A 22,270-nucleotide genomic window follows, 5' to 3' on the forward strand; every position below is an offset into this window, starting at 1 on the left:
TATATAAAAAGAATAATCAAACTACAATTTAAAAATCTCCAGTCTGGAAAATTGTTATTTACTTCTTTATGCACATTTTATGTACTTTATGTACATTTTCATCATAGAGACAGATTTAAACAGAACAGCGATGGCAGCAGCTGCAGCTCTAGCCTCAAGCAGTGGAGTGACTTTTTCCAGTGCCACCAAAAGCCTGTTCCTCATCTTCACCCTGCTGTGTCTGGTTTGCCTTTCAACTTCACTGACAAACAAAAACCAACTGGTACATTCAACATTGCTTAGTCAGCAATTTTAGACTTAGAGACCATGTAGTAAAGTTTTTTGCTTAACAGTCAGTGATTTTTTTATTGAAATAATTTGCTAGTCAAGAGACTTTGCGCGTGAACATAAATACATTTCTGATGAAAAGTGTTTTTTTTAAATTATGTATTAATTTATTTATATACATTATTCAGAATTTTTTTGAATGTCTATCCGATTATAACAATGCAAGCAGTACAAAGCAAAACAAAGCAAATAAACAAACAAAAAACACTGTATTTCAAACAGAAAAGGTGGAAGCCAAAGCAATGGCATTTGTGCACCTACTCCTCATGTATTTTACAAAGTTTAACTAACTACCAAAGCATTAACTTCAAAAAAATCAACTATGTATTTCTTAAATACTTTTTTAAACTAACATTTAAACTTGACATAAGTACCACATGTGCCATTTGGTACATTATACGATATAGTACAATGTTAGGCATATATATCTTCCAAACTATAACCATGTCAATGTTCAATTTGGATTTTCAGGAACACCTCAGAGAAACCTATCGGAAAACACAACAACAAATAGAATTACTGAAGGTCAGTACATTTTCTCACATGCTTGCCAAACATTGTCTAAGAGTAGTGGTGTAATAGAGAACTGAAAAAAGTGATTTGTGTACATATGACAAAATATAATAGTAAATTATATTTTAGTAAACAGAATTTGTGGAATGTTATGAAATTCATTAAATGTTATCCTATTAGGCTGAGCATGAGGAAGAAGTGGCCTCCATTAAAGAGATGATGAATAAATGCAGTCATGTTATGGACCCAGTGATTGTACTGGTGAAGGAAACGATGCAAGCATCACGCGATGATGATTTTCCTCCACTAGATAAATTTATGGAGGGCGTTAAAAATTACATGAAGAAAACTCAAGCTTACATTGACATGAAGCAAGACGAGTTCAGTGGAATAATTGAGGAAAATGAAAAGAAATTGAAGAAAACTAAGAAATCAATTGAATTTCTTGAGGAACAGGAAGCTCATTTGTAACTTCCATGTAAGGTATTTCCTTTTTCTCTCCTTTTCTCTATTAGCATCTATTGTACCTGTTTAGTTCCCCTGTCATACAGTATTTTGTAAAAACTATGGCTTAACTCTTTGTGCCATCCTTCATTACTGTTTCACATAAAGTGACCTAGGATTTTACTATTAGCTACAAGTGTCCAGAGAATATTATGGGTTGATTATAACTTTTAAGGAATACATTTTTGGTACTTACATCTTTTTCTGACATGACGAATCTTCAGAAGTGGAAACAATGTTTATATGAACTGACACATAATAAAGAGATATACCTGGTATATACTGGTATTGTTTGTTGTCAAACGATCTACAATTGCTAAATGTTACTTCTTATACTACTAGAATTTTTGATACAGTTTTTTTTCTCTCATTTTGCTATTTAGGAATTTGCATATGTCTCAAAGTGACAGTGTTTATATTCCCATAGCATTTCCGGAGGCCAGCACGAGGGAAAAGGACCCAAAAGGAGACACAGTAAACTCAGCAATGACTACCCATGTGATTTTTTTCAGTGAATTACAAACCCTCAAACCCTCAGAAACCTAATATAATTTCATAACTACATAAATGTACTCAAAGGGTAATGTGCAGTGACATGTCGGGGATTGGACATAGGTAGTTTCTCAGGGAACACTGGGAATGCGGGGTGGGCATGGAGGACAGGTCGGGGGTCACAGAGTCTCTACGGTACAGCAAGAACAAAGTTAGTGAGGTGAACCAAGGCAGGCAGACCAATGAGTTAAATAATAGGTGCAGCTTCTTGTAACTGAGTGGATGCTCAGTTTTAGGGAGGCATTGCTGATCCGAGTGAGTGGTTTTGTGGCAGGGAAAATTCCGGAAAGTGCAGTGCTTTGAGGCATATGGCGGGCAAGGGGCAGGCAGAGAATGGAGGAAATCCGAATCTTGGCTGAGCAGTGTGCTGTGAATGGTGAGGATACCCAGCTGGAGGCTGCCAATGGAGCGAGTGAGAAGAGAGGCAAGCTGCAAGCTTAGGGAGAAAACTTGTAAGGCAAATGTTGACCTACAGGAAACACAGAGAGTTGACAAGACCAGGTTTAAATGCAGCCTCTTAATTGCAGCTGATTAGTCCCAGGTGAAGGAGATTCCCTGACTCCGCCTCAGGGAGGACCCAGGTAAACTGCTGACAGCCCCAACGACACAACCACCAACCACAGCCATTGTCACTCAGACTGTGACAATTCCTGTGAACCCTGTTCTTTGTAGCTATTCTATGTCATCTCTTCATTTAATTTATTTATTTTTATTATCATCCATATACACATCACTAGCTCAGATTAGACCATGTATATGCAAATTTATGGGTTTAATTCTTGTTTGTTTTAATTTCTTTAACTATATTAACATAATTTATCAGGCTGCGGTGTTAATCTATTCATACTTCATGTTCTAGTATTTCACCTTATAAACTATTCTACAGTAAAGAACCAAAGTATTTGAACACCCTGCGTTTTTTCAAGTTCTCCCACTTAAAAAATTAAGGCGTCTGAAATTCACCTTGTAGGTGCATTCCCTCTGTGAGAGACAGCATTTTAAAAACAATTCAGGAAATCACACTGTATGATTTTTAAAGAAAATATTTGTATTGGACTGCTGCTGTTGAGCACCTGAGAAAATCCGTGTTAATATTTGTTACAGAAGCCTTTGTTTGCAATTACAGAGGCCAAACGCTTCCTGTAGTTCTTGACCAGGTTTGCACATACTGTAAGAGGGATTTTGGCCTACTCCTCTACACAGATCTCCTCTAGATCTGGCACTGGAGTTTTGGCTCCCTGTCGGTAGAGTTCAGTGTAGTGTTCTACCGACACTGACCTTTGAAACTGTGATCCCAGCTCTCTTTGTGTCATTGACCAGCTCTTCCCCTGTAGTTTTGGGCTGATTCCTTACTTTCTTATCATCAGTGATACCCTACAAGGTGAGATCTTGCATGGAGCCGCAGTCCGAGGAAGACTGACAGTCAACTTTTTCATTTTCTAACAATTGCTCCAACAGTTGATCTATTTTCACCAAGCTGCTTGGCAATTGACCCGTAGCCCTTTCCAGCCTTCTGGAGGTCCACAATATTGTCTCTGGTGTCTTCTGGCAGATCTTTGGTCTTTCCATGGTAGTAGTTGGAGTCTGACTGACTGTGGGGAGGACAAGTGTCTTTAAAGAGCTCAGACAGATGCTACTAATTCTGCCACGACGAGTGGAGTGAGCAGTGTGAAGAAAATAAAGGAGGATCCAATCGCAGGCACTGGTGAGGGTGTGAAGGAGGTTTATTGAACACAAACCACAAGTAGAAAAATGGCAAACAGGACTGAAGTCTATCTAAACTGAGAACAACTAAACTACTAAACACGAACCAGAAAACAAACATGAAGGAGGGTGGGGAGAGGCAAATGACGATGGACAGCAGGGAGAACACACGGATGAATCATGGTAGATACACAGACAGACCAGCGACTACAACAACAGAAGACACAATTTAAATACACTCAGAGGAACACAGGGAGATTACACACAGGTGGGGAACACAGCTGGAAGTACTTAACGAGACAAGATAAGGGAGGCAAAACTGAATACACTCACATCAGACATGGATTTTCACAATAAAACAGGGAACAAGAAATCACTACACCAAGACGCAGGCTAGACACAGAACTAACCCTACACAAAATATGAGAACATAAAAATTGAGAACAAAGCCCTAAACCAGAATCACAGAAATATAATTTATCATAATAATCAAAACGCCAGAGAAACCAAAAACACTCCATGATGCAAAAATAAACCAAAACATAAGAAATAAAAATACCTGGTCAAAACTGACCCAGAAACGTAACAAATTCAGATTAATAAATTGAGTAGAGATGGACTTTTTAAAAGGCATGGTAACAGGTCTTTGAGAGCTGGAATTCTTGCTGATTGCCAGGTGTTCAAATACTTGTGTGCAGCAGTGGTATACAAATAAAATCTTTAAAATTCATACAATGTGAATTTCAGACCCCTCCATGATTTCTAAGTGGGAGAACCCTGCAAAATCGCAGGGTGTTCAAATACATATGTTCCTGACTGTATTAAAACCAGTAATCTTCACAGCAGGTTTGGCCCGAAGTACAGTAGCGGCTCTTGTCACAGAATTTTCTGTGGGTAAAGTCTGCAACACGGTCAGCTGTGGTCAAGCTATTTTTAATTACTCCATGCAGATGTAACAGTATTTAATGTGTATTCACGCGTCTTGGTGTGGCTGGCTAAAGTAATCACTGTCAGCCTGCCGTAGTCATAGGAGAGTTGAGTTGTGTTGTTCCACACATAATATAGTTAAGTTTTAAAGATACATAAAACCTGTTTGCTCAACTGATGGACACAGAGGGTAATAAGTGCTTAGTGGGCACGTGTCTGACACAAGTTTTATGTACTTTCCATTTGTTTATTAATGTTATGTAAAACAATGTATTAAAAGGAAGTTCTGCTGTAGTGTGCCGTGCGGAGTGGTGTGTGGGGAGCCATTTGCACCGTTATGTTTCCATTCAGGAAATAAATATGCAACGACTCCTTACCTTCTTAAAGAAAAATACAACACAGCGCAGAGTCAAGGAGTTTGTTTGGGTCGACCTGTTGCAGCGGGGTGAAGCAGAAACCAGTTACACAGGAGAGCCAAAACACATCAAACATACCAGTTCACAGTCATACTGGCTCTGGCCTTTTATACCCTCACACTCAACTCTCTATATTTTTTAGTTACAACAGGTTTTTGTCCCACGGGCTGTTGCTGGGCAAAGAGCAACTCCCTCTATCTTTTCTCAGGAAGCTCCTGGCACTGGTCATTTAGGGAGTTTCGTCCTTCTACCTAACAGTTAACAGATAACATACTGAAACATTGTTAAGCAAAGCTAAGCAGTTTTCACGAGGTCATATTGACACATCCACATACTTCATCTAAGCATGCAAAGGTTATACAAAAATCCTAAAATGAGATTCTAAACACCTACATCTAAATGTATGACAATGTGAAAACTAGAATTTTCCCTATTACACCCTTTTCAGTGAAGTGTGTGACTAGTGCAGAATGGATGTGGTGCTCATGGTAAGAGTTAGGTTACATAAAGAGTAGGAGAGATTAATTTGGAGTTAAGCTGATGATGGTGGTATAGTGTCTAATTTAAAGACAGCATAAACAAAGTACTGTCAGTAGAGGTGTGTAAAAGTATCTGGCAAAAGAACCGAAGACAGAAGGAATAACAGCCCACTAAATAAATTATAAATAAAGTATTCAAACATGAACTATGAATATATTATCTGAATATAATAACCTTTTTGTGTTTACTGTCAAGTCTGTTTTATTTATAAAGTACATTTAAACAAAACAAGTGCTTTTAACACAGGCACGTTTACATTACATCCATCTATTCATGCATTTTTCTACTGCTCCCACATAGCAGACAGGTCTGGCCCAGATCTAGTACCAAGCCGGTGTTCTGACAAACCATCCTACCGTAGGTAGTTTATGCACATTTCTGCTGTCACAGAGTAATTCCAGCACAAATTTAAGTATGTATGATGGTTTGCCACTTAACGTTGCCCATCAGAGTATGCTTGTAACTTATATTCTTAAAGCCAGGATGGTTTGCCACTTCATTTTACCCATTAAAGTATGCTTATAGGTAACATTCACAAAAGTAGCATGGTTTGGCACTTAATTTCACTCGTCAGAGTATGCTTCTAGCTCTTATTAACAAAGGTAGGATGGTTCGCCACTTAATTTTAGCTGTTAAAGTGTGCTTCTGGCTCAGATTAACAAAGGTTGGACAATTTGCCACTAAGTTGTAGTTGTTAAAGTATGCTTGTAGGTCACATTCACAAAGGTAGGATTGTTTGGCACTTAATTTTACCCGTCAGAGTATTTTTCTAAATGGCCTGTATTTGTATAGCACTTTTCTAGTCCCTAAGGACCCCAAAGCGCTTTACACAACCAGTCATTCACCCATTCACACACACATTCACACACTGGTGATGGAAAGCTACATTGTAGCTACAGCCACCCTGGGGCGCACTGACAGAGGCGAGGCTGCTGGACACTGGCGCCACCGGGCCTTCTGACCACCACCAGTAGGCAACAGGTGAAGTGTCTTGCCCAAGGACACAACGACCAAGACTGTCCAAGCCGGGGCTCGAACCAGCAACCTTCCGATTACAAGACGAACTCCCAACTCTTGAGCCACGATCGCCCTATTCTAGCTAATATTCACAAAGGTTGGACGGTTTGCCACTTAATTTTGTGTTGTGCGCATTCGCAGAAACAACGGGTACGATGGTCGGTCAGGTCAGATGGATTCCCAGAACACCGGTACCGCTTTCTGACTTCTGGCATGGTAAGCGGCATGTCATCCAGATTTGGGCCAGGCCTGGCATAGATGGCACTGTCTATTTGATGGCATGCCACAACTGGCCCAATTATGGTTTTGTTTATCTGGCCCAGGCCCATAGGAAAAAGGTCTAGCCCGGATCTGGCATGAAGCTGGCACTTCTGACTGCTGTCATGGCAGAGTGTATGTCAACCAGATGTGGGCCAGTTCTGGCAATGATGGCACTGTTTATGTTGTCTAAGGAGCTTGGAAAGAAAAGCGTCTGGACTTCTTTAAGTTGCCTGAAGATGTTTCACCTCTCATCTGAGAAGCTTCTTCAGTTCAAAGGTCAAATGGTGGAGAGTCCCAAATTTAAACCCAGTGGGAGTTTCCCCCAAAGAGGGACAAAGGACCCCCTGATGATCCTCTACCTAATCACATGAGCCAAGGTGCGAAAACGGGTGTGGGTCACAATCAGCCAGGGTTTTGGGTGAGCTCATTGTGAAACCTGGCCCCACCCTATCATGCGTTTTCCTGAGGTCAGATGGCCCAGGATGTGAGTGGGCATTAAGGCGTCTGGGAAGGGATCTCAAAACTGGATTATAGATGGCAGACAGTTGGTGTTGTAAGCCACCATCTCTGTTCAAAGATGGTCGCTCACAGTGGACATAAATGGCTTCTTTCACTCCTCTTTCAAACCATCTTTCCTCTCTGTCCAAAATGTGAACATTGTCATCCTCGAAAGAGTGACCTTTGTCCTTTAGATGCAGATGGACTGCTGAGTCTTGTCCCGTGGAGGTGGCTCTTCTATGTTGTGCCATTCGCATGTGAAGTGGCTGTTTGGTCTCTCCAATGTAGAGGTCTGGGCATTCCTACACTGTACAGCATACACCACATTGTTAAGTTTGTGTTTTGGAGTTTTGTCTTATGGGTGAACCAGTTTTTGTCTGAGTGTGTTGCTGGGTCTGAAATGCACTGGGATGTCGTGCTTGGAGAAAACTCTCCTGAGTTTTTCTGATACACCGGCACTGTTTATGTTCCTATTTTCCTATTTTAGTTAGAAGACCCAAATGAAAGGGTTGCTAAACACTTTGAGTAATCCGGGAGAGTAGAAAAGTGGAATATAAGAATCAGTCCATTCAGTGTTTAAATAGAGTTTTGTCATGTTACTTTTGCACTAATATGTTCCGGCACATGTTGTTATTAAATGGTTTGATTACGGTACACATTAGGCTGACATCTGGGGCCAGAGTTGAAACTGTTCTGGGCCAGCACAGGACCAGCGGTGTGTCTGCAACTGGCCTTGTGCTGGCCCATGTGTAGGCCACATCTGGCAAACCAGATCTCGGCCACCAAAGGGCCGTCATGTCTTTGCGGTATGTGGGACATGTGTAAGCACATTGTGTGGGCCAGATCAGGACCATACCAATTTTGCTGTGGTTTCAGGTCAGGGAGGCAGGAGTCTAAGCAGAGAAGCAAATGAAACCTAAGTCAACAAAAAAGATCTTTAATCATTTACTGGGTTTTGGAAAGTGTGTTTGCTTAAACCAATAAATAAATAAATATGCAACTCATTGCTTAATGTTCCCAAAAGTGTGCTAAACATTGACTTAAGATGTTTAATACGTCTCATCTCAAAATTAGTCAACACTATAGCCCTCTAGGTTTAAACAGGTTTAAAAGCAGAGCAAATCAGTGGTGAGGGATATTTATTTTTGTTCTTTTTATTATATATGCTGTCTCGGCCCAGTGTAGTCAATGGAATGGAGATTTCATCATTTTACTTGCTTTACCCAATAAAATATAGTACTCTCACTTTTTGTGTCGTAAGTGATGTAAGCTGCTGGACTGTGTTTTAGCTTGAACTGAAACCTGATTTGTATATTTAGAAGGGTGCACTCAGGTAAGACTTTAAGGTAACCACTGCAATTGTGAAACAAAGTTGTTACCGACAAACTGTTGGTACCAAAGGGAAACTTTTATTTGAAGTATTTCCCTTTATTTCCTCCCCATCCCCGACTGCCTTCCCCTTCCCACTCCACCACACCTACCCACACAAGTAGGGCCTTGGGGTGCAGGGGAGGCATCCCCTCCCCCCCCACCCCCGGTCCCCACCTGTGCTTCAATTTTATTCCACAACTTAGACATTCACATCACTCACACTCTCATAACACATACATATAGGGCTTTGAGGGTGGGCACGTTAACGGCGTTCAGAGGACCGTCTGTGTGTTCAACCCCACCTCTGGCGCCGGTGCCCACCTCTCAATTTTAAACCTATGTAGACATTGAGGGTTCTCGGGGGGCAGGGGTGCTAACACCTGCTGCTCTCTGGCAGCATGCACCATGCCCTCCTGTGTTTTAAATGCACTTTAGAACAACATGCAGCAATACTACACATGAGCGGGAGGAGGGAGGTATGGGGTCTTCACACATCCCCGTTCTCTGCTGTCCATCAGGGCGGGGGAGCTGGGAGGAGGTGTTGGCCGTCCGACTGGGATCTGGGATGCGGGGCCTACCTGCTGCTGCAGAGCCGGGGCGGTCTGCTTGCCTCCACCCCGGGGGAAAGGGTAACATCTCCTGGGTCTTGGTGCCGTTTCCCCCTCTGGGGACGAGGGTGCCTGGACCCGGGGTATAGAGTATGTTTGGGGAGTGTGATTGTGTGTACAATGCCCATTTGTGTCTATCTTTACGTTGGGTGAGTGTTGAGTATTTGTATATGTGTGCATGAGGGTGGGAATGCATGTCTGTGTCTGTGTGTGCCTGTTTGTCTGTGTCTATATGTCAGGTCGGGTCTTAGACTCCACCTCTCTGGGAACTCCAAGGCCCTCCAAAGTATGGAGGCCTATCTCCCCTCACCACACTCCCTGCCGGTGGCTGATGCCCTCAGGGGTCGGTGCGTTGGTGCTTTTTGGTGCTTTTTGGTGTCCGGGGCTGGGTGCTCAGGTATGTACCAGCTCACTCCCGGTGGCTACTTGGCAGGGCCGGGCGCCTGTTGCTCGGTCAGGTCTCTTCCGGGGCGTAGGGGGCCCTCAGACCTCGGCATCTGGGCCTGCGGCTCGGTTCACTCTGGCACAGCTGGCTGCCGGCAGAGTCGGCGGGCACGCCAGTGCAGCCCCCTCTGCCTTCTGCTCAGTGGCTGCTGGGTGACCCCTCGTTTGGGGCTCTCCTCAGCTCTTCCCAGGAGGGTGGCACGGATGCCCCTCCGGTGGACCACCGGAACAGCTATGTCTGCAGTGTCGGTGTCTTCAGTGAGAGCCAAAACAAACCAACTTTTCAGCGTGAAACAACTCAACTCGTGTAACCTGAGGAAACGGTAAGTTTTCTCTAATATCTTTTTAGCTGTGGTTAGCTGGATGTCAGTCTTATGTTACAGCAGCTGTGTCGAGCTCGAGTTGCGAGTCATTTTTTCGGCGCTACGTTGTAGTGAGACAAGTTTGTGGGTGTTTTGTGCAGCGTCGGCTGTCTTTTTAACTGCTCGCTGGTTAGCTAGCATGAGCTATAAGCTAACAGCTAGCCTGGTTAATGACGCTAGAGTTCCACGCACATGCAAACAGCTCGTCTCTACTGCTTTAACTGTTAAAACAGAAGGCAATACTGCGGGTGACACGGTTTATTATGTGAAACAGCAGCTTGTTTAGATTAAACAGTCTGCATTAAGCTGGGCAAACACTACGATTTTTTTTTCAGTCACGTTATTCAGCTCCTGCTCAAACTGTACAATTGAATCGCAGGGGTTAGAAGTTCATAGGTCACAATGCAGGGTCTCACACTATACGGCCTGATGCTCTGATGCGACCTGAGTGCTCAAACTGTGCGTTCATAACATGAAGCTTATTAGCTCTTATGCTCTCCCTCTCTGTCTTTCACTCACACAGACACACACACACACCATCAACTTTGCTAAATTACTAATGAAAAACATTGACCAGGCATCTGTGATTGACCAACTATTTTCATGGTTGTTGTAGTCGTGATAATTTTGTGAGGCTTCATTGAAAAGCCTCGGATATGGAAGCGTAGAGCTGCCACCCAGGCAAAAGAAAAATAGAGCCATATCACGTTATAACATGAAAAGTATATTTTTCTAACAATATACCTTTCACATTTGAACAATATAATATCACGTTATTACAATATACATAATTATCATGTTCGTACAATATAAATATCATATTGTACAAACGTGAATGGTATATTGCACGGATATGAAAAGTATATTGTTAGAACAAACTTTTCACGTTATAACGTGATATAGCTCTATTTTTCTTTTGCCTGGGTGGCAGCTTTACGCTTACGTACTCGGATGAGCTTGCCTCATCCTTCATGTTGCGCCTCCATCTCTTGTGTCCAGATCACACGCTGCACTGCCGGCTGCTCCACCTTTTCTCTTTGATTTCTGTGTTTGTGCGTGCGCAGTGTGAGAGGCTGCGTTGAGGGGCGACAGGATTTCAAACTGGTTTGATTATCATGCGACCATACGATTGATGATTGGGAGCTGGTCGTGAGGTGTTAACTGCTTTTCGTTACCCCATGTATACTACACGATGCACACACAATTAAGGCAAAACACGGGCCAATCCCCAAAACGGTTGTGGGACTGAAAAATCGGCTCACAATGGGCCAAAAATTGCACAGTGTATGGCCAGCTTTTGGAGGCTAGCTCCAAACAAACATCTCCAGTGTATACAGCACTATAATGACCAGACCTAATTCTTTTGAAAACCTTACATCTTTCCACAGGTCTCCACTTCATCAGACATTACCTAGACACAGAGCTGGATGAGGCCAGCACAAACAGCGGCCTATTCAACGAAGATGATGGATCCATGGGGTCAGGAAAGCCAGAAGCAGGGGAGCTCGAGAGGTACCTTTCATGTTTATTCACTGGAGGTGTGGATGAATTGACCCAGTCTTCAAATTGTGGTCTGATACCTACCTACTATATATCCCGCATTTTTGGTTAATTGGTGCTTCCCATCTGTTAGTGTTAGTGCTAGTGTATTTTTGTATTTTATTAATGCTTGTATGTAATTTATTTTAATCTATTACATTATTGTGAAGCACTTTGGTGTACCTTTGGTTTTAAATGTGCTATATAAATATAGTTGTATTGTATTGTATTAACACTTATAGAACAACAAAATGTAAGGCATAGAATTGTATTTTTTCTAAGGGAGTGAGCAAGAGGAAATACCCATGAAGGACTGACTGGAATACCAGAGGACAAGAAGACAAGACATGGAAGTACATGAATCACTTAACTCAGGGGTGGGCAATTCCAGGCCTCGAGGGCCGGTGTCCTGCAGGTTTTAGATCTCACCTTGGGTCAACACACCTGAATCACATGATTAGTTTGTTACCAGGCCTCTGGAGAACTTCAGGACATGTTGAGGAGCTAATTTAGCCATTTAAATCAGCTGTGTTGGTTCAAGGACACATCTAAAACCTGCAGGGACACCGGCCCTCAGGGCCTGGAATTGCCCACCCCTGACTTAACTGGAAGTAAACAATATTTCTAAGCCGTGACTACTACCACCTTTACAAAGCATTTCCTATGAATGTGATCTCAAAAGGTATTGTCATCAGTTTGAGGATCCAACACACAATATGTGCATATAGTGCGATACCCTTATTTCACCTTCTACGTTCTACTGTCTTAGGGTTTAATGTATAGTGACAATTTTTTTTTAATAAGGAGAAAGGGACTTCTGAGTATCTTTGCATTTTGATCAACAATGTCATTTTTCTTTTTGTGATATCTCCAGCTATTTTTATTACTTAAACCAAGTGAGTCACTGGGGTCAAGGGCATATCCAAAGTGAAAGAGTGAATGAGGAAAAAAACAGTCATGCAATCAAGCAGGGATGCCAAGAATCTGCACCTGTCAGTAACTGATTGAATGAGTTGGAATGCCACACACTCAGAAGACCTAAAAAATACTGTGACCACTGTCATTCGCATGTACATTCTCAAAAGACAGTAGAAAGAGGAAGAAAGGTGACCACGTATAAAGGAAAAGAGAAGTGGTATGAAAGAAAAGGGCAGTCAGCACTGAGTGTTGCCACGGCCATAAAACATCACCTTTGCAAAGCCTTGTTCCTAAAAATGTGATGTCAAAAAGTATTTGGGACCTCAGAGTGAAACAAAAAGTAAAACAGTTTTTCATGAAGTGAAAGACAACACATTTTCTTATGTTGCCATACACAACATGTGTATATGGTGCAATAACCTTTTTTCTACTTTTTACATTCTACTGGATTAGTAATTTATTTTTGTAGTGTTATGGAAATTTTAACAATAACCTGCAACACACCCAGTGAGCTTGATTTGAAGTGGGTTTAATCAACACATTGCAATGTGGAGAGAGCATCCCAATGAAACACCAGGACCATCTCTGAATTGTGGCCACCGCCCTTACATCTTACATACAGACACAAAGACAAAGAACATTCCACAAACTCTTACATGTTGAAACAGCGGGGGTGTCCAAATTCAGAGGCTGCTTCCACCTGAGGACCCGGCCCTCGCGGTCTAAAGAAAGCCGGGTAGTAGGTCACGAGCTCCCTCGGTGGAGTGAAACTCTGCCGTCTGCTCCTTGCTATCTAAAATATAACTGGGCGCTGGCGTAAACTCTTCTGTTTAATCATTTTCTGTTTGACGTTTATTCAGCTGTGTGAAAACCCAGAGGAACCCTCCCGAGGGATTAATAAAGTTACATTTAATTTAATCTAATCTAATAACTTTATTCTTAGCCAAACCAATTTAGTCACGAACAAATAAAACACTGAAAAAGCCAAACAATAACATTTTTAAGTTATCAAAGTGACTTATATATCATTTTTAACCCGAGTAGCGAAAGACCGGGGGGGGTTTGAAGACGATGTGTCGGCTCAGATATTTGAAGTTTACACAGCTACATTCTCACCTGAAAATATGTTAAAAGTTTTTTTGCGACCCAGAAAGAGAAATAAGAGTAATATTAAAACTAAGTAGCTGCCGCCATTGTTGGAAACTGGAATTGGCTGGGCCGCGTTATGAATTCTGCCATATGGTTTTTCAATTTTGTTGTCCAGGTGGAAAATCAGGAGAAATTTGGGAGAATGCTGGCTCCGGGAGATTTTTGGGAGGGGCACTGAAATTCGGTATTCTCCCGGAAAAATCAGGAGGGTTGGCATGTATGGTTGTGGCAACATCACTAACCTTGTCAAACACCTCAGAGTAAATCATATCACAGAATATAACGACTGTATGTTGAGGCAAACTGAAGAGGAGGACAGGGACAGGTGCTGCTAGGGCGAGACAGACGTCTCTCACGGTGTCCTTTAGTGCTGCAGGCAGGCAAGGTGTTCAAATAGCGCACAACTTCAGGTTTTTCTATTTGTATATGATGAACCCTACATTATTAAGTGATAAGAACAAGTAATCTGATGTCCTGTAATCATTATGCTGCTATAATTTGAGATACAATAAATAAAATAAGTTGTTGTACAAAGTATCGTATCGGATCAGTATCGTCGATACCACCCTGAATATTACCTCGTATCGGATCAGAAAGGAAATCAGTGGTATCGCACATCACTAATGCAAACTGAAAGAGCCTGGCCAGATGGTAGAGTTGACCCTGCAAGGCAACAGTGCTAACCAAAATGATGCTCCACAGTGTCTGAAGTGACATGTGTATTAGATGAATGGAAGAATTTATTTCATTTATGTATTATTCACATCATTTTATTGTATTATGCCTTGGTGCCGCTGGATTTTAGCATGTCTCTCACATATAGCATGTATCTCAGGAAGTTGGGGGGAAGCATCCACACATAAAGGAGATTCGATTAAACAGGCTCTGCTTACTTTGTTTTTTGCCAGCAAAGGTTCAAATGGAGATCAACTACCAAGATCCGGGTCACGGCACCAAATTGTGGAAGGAGACAACGCCTTCTGTCTGATTCTTTTTGTCTTGGTAGAGATCACGCAGAGATGTTTCCATGTTTTACACAATCCTTTTATTACCCATTTTCCTTACAGATGCATATGGAGATCAATACACTGCATCCTATGCAGTCCTATGCTAAAGGCTGATCTAAAGAATTCCACACAACAGTTACAGTTATAACCTCTGATCTCCTCCCCCTGCAGTAAAAACCCCCACAATGGAAAAACACTGGTACAGTTGCCAGGGGTGTTGACACCCTGACCCCCATCTCCTGTTAGGGCAAGGTGGGGTGATTGTGGCTTAAGAGCTGGCAGTTCGTCTTGTAAACACTTCACCCATTGCCTACTGGTGGTGGTCAGAGGGCCCGATGGTGCCAGCGTCCGGCAGCCTCGCCTCTGTCAGTGCGCCCCAGGGTGGCTGTGGCTACAATGTAGCTTGTCATCACCAGTGTGTGAATAGGTGGATGACTGAATGTGTAAAGCGCTTTTGGGTCCTTAGGGACTAGTAAAGTGATATACAAATATAGGCCATTTATCATTTTAGAGTCCGTTTGCCCTTTGTCTGCCCCTCACCCTCAGTAACTCTTGCTTCCTGCACTGGTTAAACAGAAAGGGAAGGAATCATGTGCTGAACTATGACTAGCTGTCTGTCACTGGTTGGCAAACATGAACCCAAACACCTATTACAGCAGTTCCTGTAAATGAAGTTGGTATTTTCATGTAATGCAAAACAGCAGAATGTGACTTCTTGGAATTAAAACTAAAGCGGTAGTTTGACACACCCACAGCTGAGCCTTGTCAAGTAGGAGGTGACACTGTGTGTGTGCTTCAGTCCTTCATGTTATAACTCATCACTTCTCCTGTCAAAAGCAGGAAAGAACAGCAACATTGCTCCATGAGGAAATATTGCAGGCAGATTTTCATGCAATATCTCAACTTAAATTTAGAAAGTGCACTTTATAACTTTCTTCCTTAAATCTTTATTTATACTTTCTGCTGTTTCGGAAACATCGATGGCAGCAGCACATTTGGCCATGAGTGGTGTCACAACTGCCAAAGGCTCATTCATGATTTTGACTCTGCTGTGTCTGGTCCATTTTTCAAGTTCAGTGATAAACAACGATGAACTGGTAAAATGATTGTTAACTTTTTTCCTTTAAAAATAATATTTTAATGAATTTCACTTAAATTATGTACTCTTACACTCAAATTGTGACAGTCTGATTAATCAATACATTTTTATCTTTATTTTTAACATTTTAGGCACATATTTGCTGACATGCTTGCATGTTTTCTCTGGTTTTGCAGGAGGAACTGAAAGCAAACATTCAAAAACTCCAACAAGAAACAATGAGAAAGAAGGTGAGTCTGTCAACATTAATGTTGAAGACATCTGTAATGGCTAACATAAAAATTATCATCATATCACAGTCTTTTTGTAATTTGTAATTCACTACATATTTTTGTATATTTTGTTATATTAAGTAGGATCACTTTTTGTCCTCCAGGCTGAATATATTTTAGACAGAGCCTACGTTCCAGCTATTCTTGATGGTTTTGGACGCTTCATGGATCCTTTGTCCGAATTTCTGAAGTCATTGAACGTTTCTACATTGCTACTTGCACCAATACTGGATTTAATGGATGACCTAAAGACTTTCCTGGAAGACAGCAAGAAGTACATAATTAAATACTTTGAGACAATAGCTGAAGAAATCAAGGACAGTGAAGATAAATTAAGCAGCGTGATGGCAAAATTAACACATCTAGAAAAGCATAAAGAAGAACTGTAAGATATTAGTCAGTGTCTGTCTCAAGTATTAAATGTTCGGTATTTCTAAAACTTCTATTTCATACTGTGCAGGTTTTGAGTCAAGAAATAACTTTGTCATATTTTCTTTTCATTTTCTTTGTTTTAATTGAGTTTAAATGCAAACACAAGACACAGAACTGAGATTGTGTCTAAGTAACCATATTAACACTGACAATTGTTAATGATTTAAATGATGAAAGCCTTTTAATGTGAATAAAGACATATTATTATTTTCATGTTTTTTCAAATTGTGATGTTCGTGAGAAAAGACAGAAGCTGTGGCTGATTGTTCTCTAGTGTTTGCTCACTGCACAAAATGTAAATTCCTTAAGCCACAAAATGCAGAACACCCATCACCTGATCCTCTGATGTAGGCCGTGTGTGTGTGTACTGTTATTACACACTACAGACTAGATGTTTTATACTGGTGTTAAAGGGAGAGTTTAGTGCTACACTAAATCACATTGTAGACCACAACAAAACAACAGATCTTATTTGACTTGTACATCATCAGTGACACCCTGGAAAAGAGAATGAGCAAAATAATAATACATAACGTTTTATATGATTATAATAGTTATTATTGTTTTGTAGGCTGTTTTGTTGTTTTTGATTTAGAAATTAATAATTTTACTACTATAAAAACTCATCATCTAAGTAGACAAACTATGTACTAATGTACATATATTATTTACTAAAATTAATATGTTATAAAACTTAATGTTTGCAAGCTGCTGAAAATAGGGGACCAATAACTAATGGGTCTCTATTCCTATAAAGTGGACAAGAAAAAGGTTAGTTCAGTCAAAATGAAAGTAAAACTGCAGCTAATGCACGTGAGATGAAAGAAAGGACAATAGAGTATAGGGAACCTTTCAAACACGCCACCTCATTGCGTTTTCATTCTTTACCAGCACAGCACATCAGATCGTCCTCCATTCACAAACAGGTAAGATCAGTAACATAAAATATGATGTTTGTAAAGTGTAACATTAAAATTTGTTGCCGTATGTGTGTGTGTCAGTTTCTTATTAATGTTATTGACATGGTGTCTTAACCTAATGGATTCTTTTAATCCTAACAGTGATGGCAGAAGCAGCTACCAGAACAAGAGGGCGAACTTGCTTCAGATTCATCAAGTGCTTGTTTGTCTTTATAATTCTGTTCATCTTATCTCTTCTGTGCCTTATTTTCATGGCAATCTGGGCCAAGGACCAAGTGGTAAATTCCTCATTTGCCAATCTCTTGATGTGGTAGTAATTATAGGATTATTTGTACATACATGTAAATTCTTCCAGTAATTAAGAGCTCATTAAATGTTGGAATTGTTCCTTTTTTATAATGGTATAACCCATATAAGCTGCTGTTGTTCTCTCAAGTTTCAGCAAATACTGAAAAGAGTAAGCGAAGACATTGACAAACACAAGGTGGGTCAGTTTGCACGTTTCTCAAAAGGCTTTGAAAGTCTGTTATGTGTGCTGACAGAAAACAAAAATAATTCATTATTTAAAGTATTTTCTTTATTAATTCCTGTATAATTAACATATTATGAAGTAATCAAATTTAGGATATTTGTGTTTTGTTGGTTTTTTTTTGCTTGTGATAATTTTTATTTTTACCTACCTTTACCCTTACCATTACCTTCTTGGCTACTGTTAACTGAATGCTCAGACAATGTCATTGGTCAGTTGTAATGTTGGTCCTGGACAAATAGATGTTGCAACGACAACAACACAGCAATATCAGATTGTGCAAAAGTCATACAAGTATAGTATTTCCCTGTACTTACTACACTACTCAGTATTGTGTAGTAAATTGAATTGTACCATTTTTTTTTCCATTAGAAAGATGGCGTGTATAGAAGAGCTGCAATCACAAAAGTATTTGATCTCGCAAATTCACTGGATAACAAGGAAAAACTGGTAAATTAAAATTGACCAATTTCTTAATATTTAAAAAATATATATTGTAACTAGGGATTCACTGATACCACTTTTTTGGAAACAAGTACGAGTACGAGTACGAGTACTTGCATTTCAGTACTCGCCGATACCGATACCGAGTACTTAATAAAAACATGATTTAAATTTACAGGTAACAGCTTTAGTCCTATAATTTAACAAAAAACAACAACAACAAGGGACTAGTTTGGAATTAAGAACATTTATTTAAAATGAAAAGCATGTTGTATGCAACATATTACAGAATAAATAATTATAAAAAACAAAATTTAATTTTAAATTTGTTCGTCTGTTTCTCTGTTTAGAAGTCTCACTAGCACAGTCACAGCTGGGATGACATCAGAGGCTGGTGTGTCGTAGCTGCTCACTTTTTTAGTTAGTTCCTCAAAGGGGGCGAGGATCCATAAGAGCCCATTGGTGAGCGGTGAGATAGTCGGGGAGTTCGGACACATACACGCCCAGCACTCGCTTTTGCTCAATGAGGGACTGGAGCATGTAATACGTGCTGTTCCAGCGCGTCTGTACGTCCTGCTGCAGTCTCTTTATTGGCTGGTTGAGCTGTCCCTGAATGTTCTCGAGGCGGGAGTAGGCTAAGGCGGAATGTTTAAAATGCCCAACTATTTTCCGTCCCACTGCTATAGCATCAGCTATGCTCCTCTGTGCTAATAAGCGTGGGTAAATAAGCGTGGGTAAACTCTTTGTACTCGTTGTCGTGTTTTTGGTGCTTGATTAAATTACTTGTGTTAAATGCGCTACCTTTTGAGCCTCCTCTGGACAATTTTGCTGAGCACAATTTGCAGTCCGCCTTTGTTTTCGCGTCTTCGTTCACTTTGAAATAGTTCCACACGGCTGACTTGTCTCGCCTGCCCTTCTCTCAGCTCTGAGCTGCAGCCGGGGCCTGGGGGCGGGCACTCGGCGCCTGTGATTAACTCCTTACATGCCGCTCAAACATAGACAGGTCTCAGACCGTGGTATCGGTCCCCGGTATCGGGGGACTTTTAACGAGTACTTTAGAAAGTGTGGTATCGAGGCCGATACCCGATACCAGTATCGGTATCGGTGCATCCCTAATTGTAACATAAATATGACCTTCCTGTTTGATTTTTATATGCTACTGTTTACATTCTGTAACACACTCCCCATGTTCTGTTCCTTTCCTTTCAGGAAATATTCAAGGAAACCATTCAAATAGCGATAGAACAGGAAGAGAGACTGAAGGTGGGTCAGTCAGTCTCCAGTTTATTCTCAGAAAGTCTATAATATGAGTAGAAATACTATATGTGAAAAGTTTTATTTTTCTCCTTTAGGAAGAAACCAGGTACAAAATGACAACCTTCTCAAAACAATACAATGAAAAAATGAAGGAACTTATGCCTCAATTGAAAGAAGCAATGATATCATCATATCATATTTTTCCTCCACTGGAGGAATTAGTTGAAATTACATTTCACATTTTGAAAAAAACCAAAACTTACATAGACAAGAAGCTGGATTTGCTGCAAGAATAGAGAACTCAGAAAAGATAAATGACAGGAGTAAATGATGAGCTTCAGAAAATTGTAAGAGAAACAATAAATTGAACTTGTGTTTCTGTTTTTGTTTGTTGACCTATGTGATGTACATCATGTATTTGTGAAAGGACATAATCTGAATTGTTTTTGTGACTTTCTCTAATTGTATATTTCTTAGTTGCATAACATCTTGTCCTATAATGGTCTCGGAGTGGTATTATAAAGTGAAAAGATTTACTCCTGGTGTGAGGCCTAAGCAAGAGCACAGTTGAGCTCTTCAGTCTTGATGCAATAATGACTGCAGTACTGAAACCTGGATCCTTGTGTAGGCAGCACAACTTGTCAGTTTGTTGCAGTTATTTAGGTTCCAGTGTTGCAGTTGTTTAGGCTGTGTTTAACTTCCTTATCACAAAGAGATCAGAAAACGGCAGACCTTCATAGTGTATGAACAGTTTTCTGTTCTGAAGCTAAACCTGAGGTTTCCAAATCTAGCTTGTGCTTCCACGTGCATGATCTGGTGTTGGCAGCATGTAACCAGTCACAGACATGAACAGATCTACTGGCAAGTTGTGCTCCCACCTCATGGATTCTCTGCTGACAGTAATATTATTTTGATCATATTAACTAATGTAATCAAAACAAGAATGATTTAAACAAAGCATATTTAAGCACAAATAGTACAGTGTGTGTGTGTCAATGTTTTAATTTACTTCTTTATTTAGAAGAGTTATTCTGATTTTAGAAATACTGCTACAATATATACCATTCCATATTAACATATATTGAGTTAGGTAATAAAACTTTTGGTGATTTGTATCAATAAAGGATTTGGAACTGTGCAAACTGTGACATTTATGGGGAAATAAAGCATTTGTGGCTACTTGGTGAGAAAAATTCAGTTGTTATAGACTTGAATGGTACAGCTCTGTCATGAAAGTCCAATCAGTATCAAACAATTACAATTTAGGAAATATAATTATATTGTTTATAATAGTCTTTTCCCATAAATGTTGCATAACATATTATTATAATTTTTAATGTGCTCATTATCTTATATTATTATTATTATTATTATGACATCATTTATGAAATATATGAATGATTAATGGGTTATCTAATCATTAAGTTATTTAATTCAACATGAAGGTACTGGCTAAGTCTCTGGCTTTATGAAAGTTTAATGTACTGATGAACTGAGCAGTTGTATTCACTAATTAAAGAGGTTTTAGTCACAGTAAAATTTGAATAATATATAAATATATTTATGAAAATATCAATCTAAACATTTGTGAATATTTTTTCTGTAACTTTAAATTAGACCAACAACAGCCATGTCACCTTACAAATTCACAATATGAGTGCCTCATGTGTGAGTGGTGAGTATAGGGCAGGGGTCGGCAACCTGCGGCTCTTTTGTCCTTATACTGCGGCTCCGGGTGGTTTGGGAAAATAAATTAGAAGTATTTAGCTGAAGTGTATTTTATTTGTGTTTAGTTCTTTTTTTAACTTGTAGTTCTAAATTGGAAGATTATTGTGATTTTGAAATATAAAAATACAATTATATTAGATTATTTTTTCACCGCTCAAAATAAGCGTCACAGTCGCGGAAGCCGGTGTACCCGCCGAAACGCCGTGCATTTATCGAGACTTTTGACCCCAGGTAGATCTTCGGATCCACATTATGTCAGCAGCTCCACCATGAACTATGTTAAAACAAACACCGCTCACGCCTCACAGGTGACAGCTTACAGTCCTGCGTAAAGATGAAAGCCCCGTTTTGCAGACGCTGTGCGCAGAGGTTCGGGACCATAAGTCTTATCGTAAACATATCACAGCAGACCCGACAATGTTTGCATGAACACGCTTTTCAGCACCTCTTTACTGACCACTTTTCACACACGATTGCTGTACACACACAGCCGGCTGTAGCTTTTCAGCTCACAGCCCGACAACACAACAGCAGAGAGAGCGCAGACTTTAAGGTGGCGAGGCGTGATTGCGGGTGTCGCTCAGGTGCGTCCGCCTCCCCTGCAGCGGCGCTGCAGACCACGCCCCGCCACACACATTAACCAGGTAAAATACATATTTAGGCAGAATTTTGCAAATATCTATTTTTCCTTTTTTAGCAGCATGGTGCTTTTTTTTCAAATACTTTTTAAAAGTCAGGTCAAGGCTCCAAAAGTCCAAAGGCGATATAAGGGTGGCGGCTCACAACAGTTTTTGTTTGCTGGATCATTTTAGTTCAGCGTCTTTCCTTTTGTTATATTTCTTTAAGAGTTCAAAATGTGTTAATTACATAAATAAAATGTAATTTTCTCTGTAGCACTTAATGGATTTCATAAGCAACACACCTTAGTTGCT

The 22,270-nt window shown here is 40.4% G+C and overlaps 3 protein-coding genes across 3 annotated transcripts; all 3 read left to right on the forward strand.

The window, feature by feature from the left end:
- Positions 1-94: 94 nt before the first annotated feature.
- LOC146521648 (uncharacterized) lies at positions 95-6,696 on the forward strand. The gene is made up of 3 exons (XM_085138753.1): positions 95-262; positions 799-852; positions 1,021-6,696. The coding sequence occupies exons 1-3, from the start codon at positions 131-133 to the stop codon at positions 1,309-1,311; spliced, it is 477 nt and encodes a 158-aa protein (XP_084994879.1). The 5' UTR covers positions 95-130; the 3' UTR covers positions 1,312-6,696.
- Positions 6,697-15,542: 8,846 nt separating this feature from the next.
- On the forward strand, positions 15,543-16,972 carry LOC146521649 (uncharacterized). The gene is made up of 3 exons (XM_085137942.1): positions 15,543-15,754; positions 15,933-15,986; positions 16,133-16,972. The coding sequence occupies exons 1-3, from the start codon at positions 15,638-15,640 to the stop codon at positions 16,415-16,417; spliced, it is 456 nt and encodes a 151-aa protein (XP_084994068.1). The 5' UTR covers positions 15,543-15,637; the 3' UTR covers positions 16,418-16,972.
- Positions 16,973-17,372: 400 nt separating this feature from the next.
- LOC146521650 (uncharacterized) lies at positions 17,373-20,862 on the forward strand. The gene is made up of 5 exons (XM_085141710.1): positions 17,373-17,658; positions 17,817-17,864; positions 18,282-18,359; positions 19,563-19,616; positions 19,706-20,862. Exons 1-5 carry the CDS (start codon positions 17,524-17,526, stop codon positions 19,904-19,906), a joined length of 516 nt encoding a protein of 171 aa, XP_084997836.1. The 5' UTR covers positions 17,373-17,523; the 3' UTR covers positions 19,907-20,862.
- Positions 20,863-22,270: the final 1,408 nt, after the last annotated feature.

Source organism: Neolamprologus multifasciatus, chromosome 3 (genome assembly GCF_963576455.1).
Source record: "Neolamprologus multifasciatus chromosome 3, fNeoMul1.2, whole genome shotgun sequence".
Taxonomy (NCBI): Eukaryota; Metazoa; Chordata; class Actinopteri; order Cichliformes; family Cichlidae; genus Neolamprologus; species Neolamprologus multifasciatus.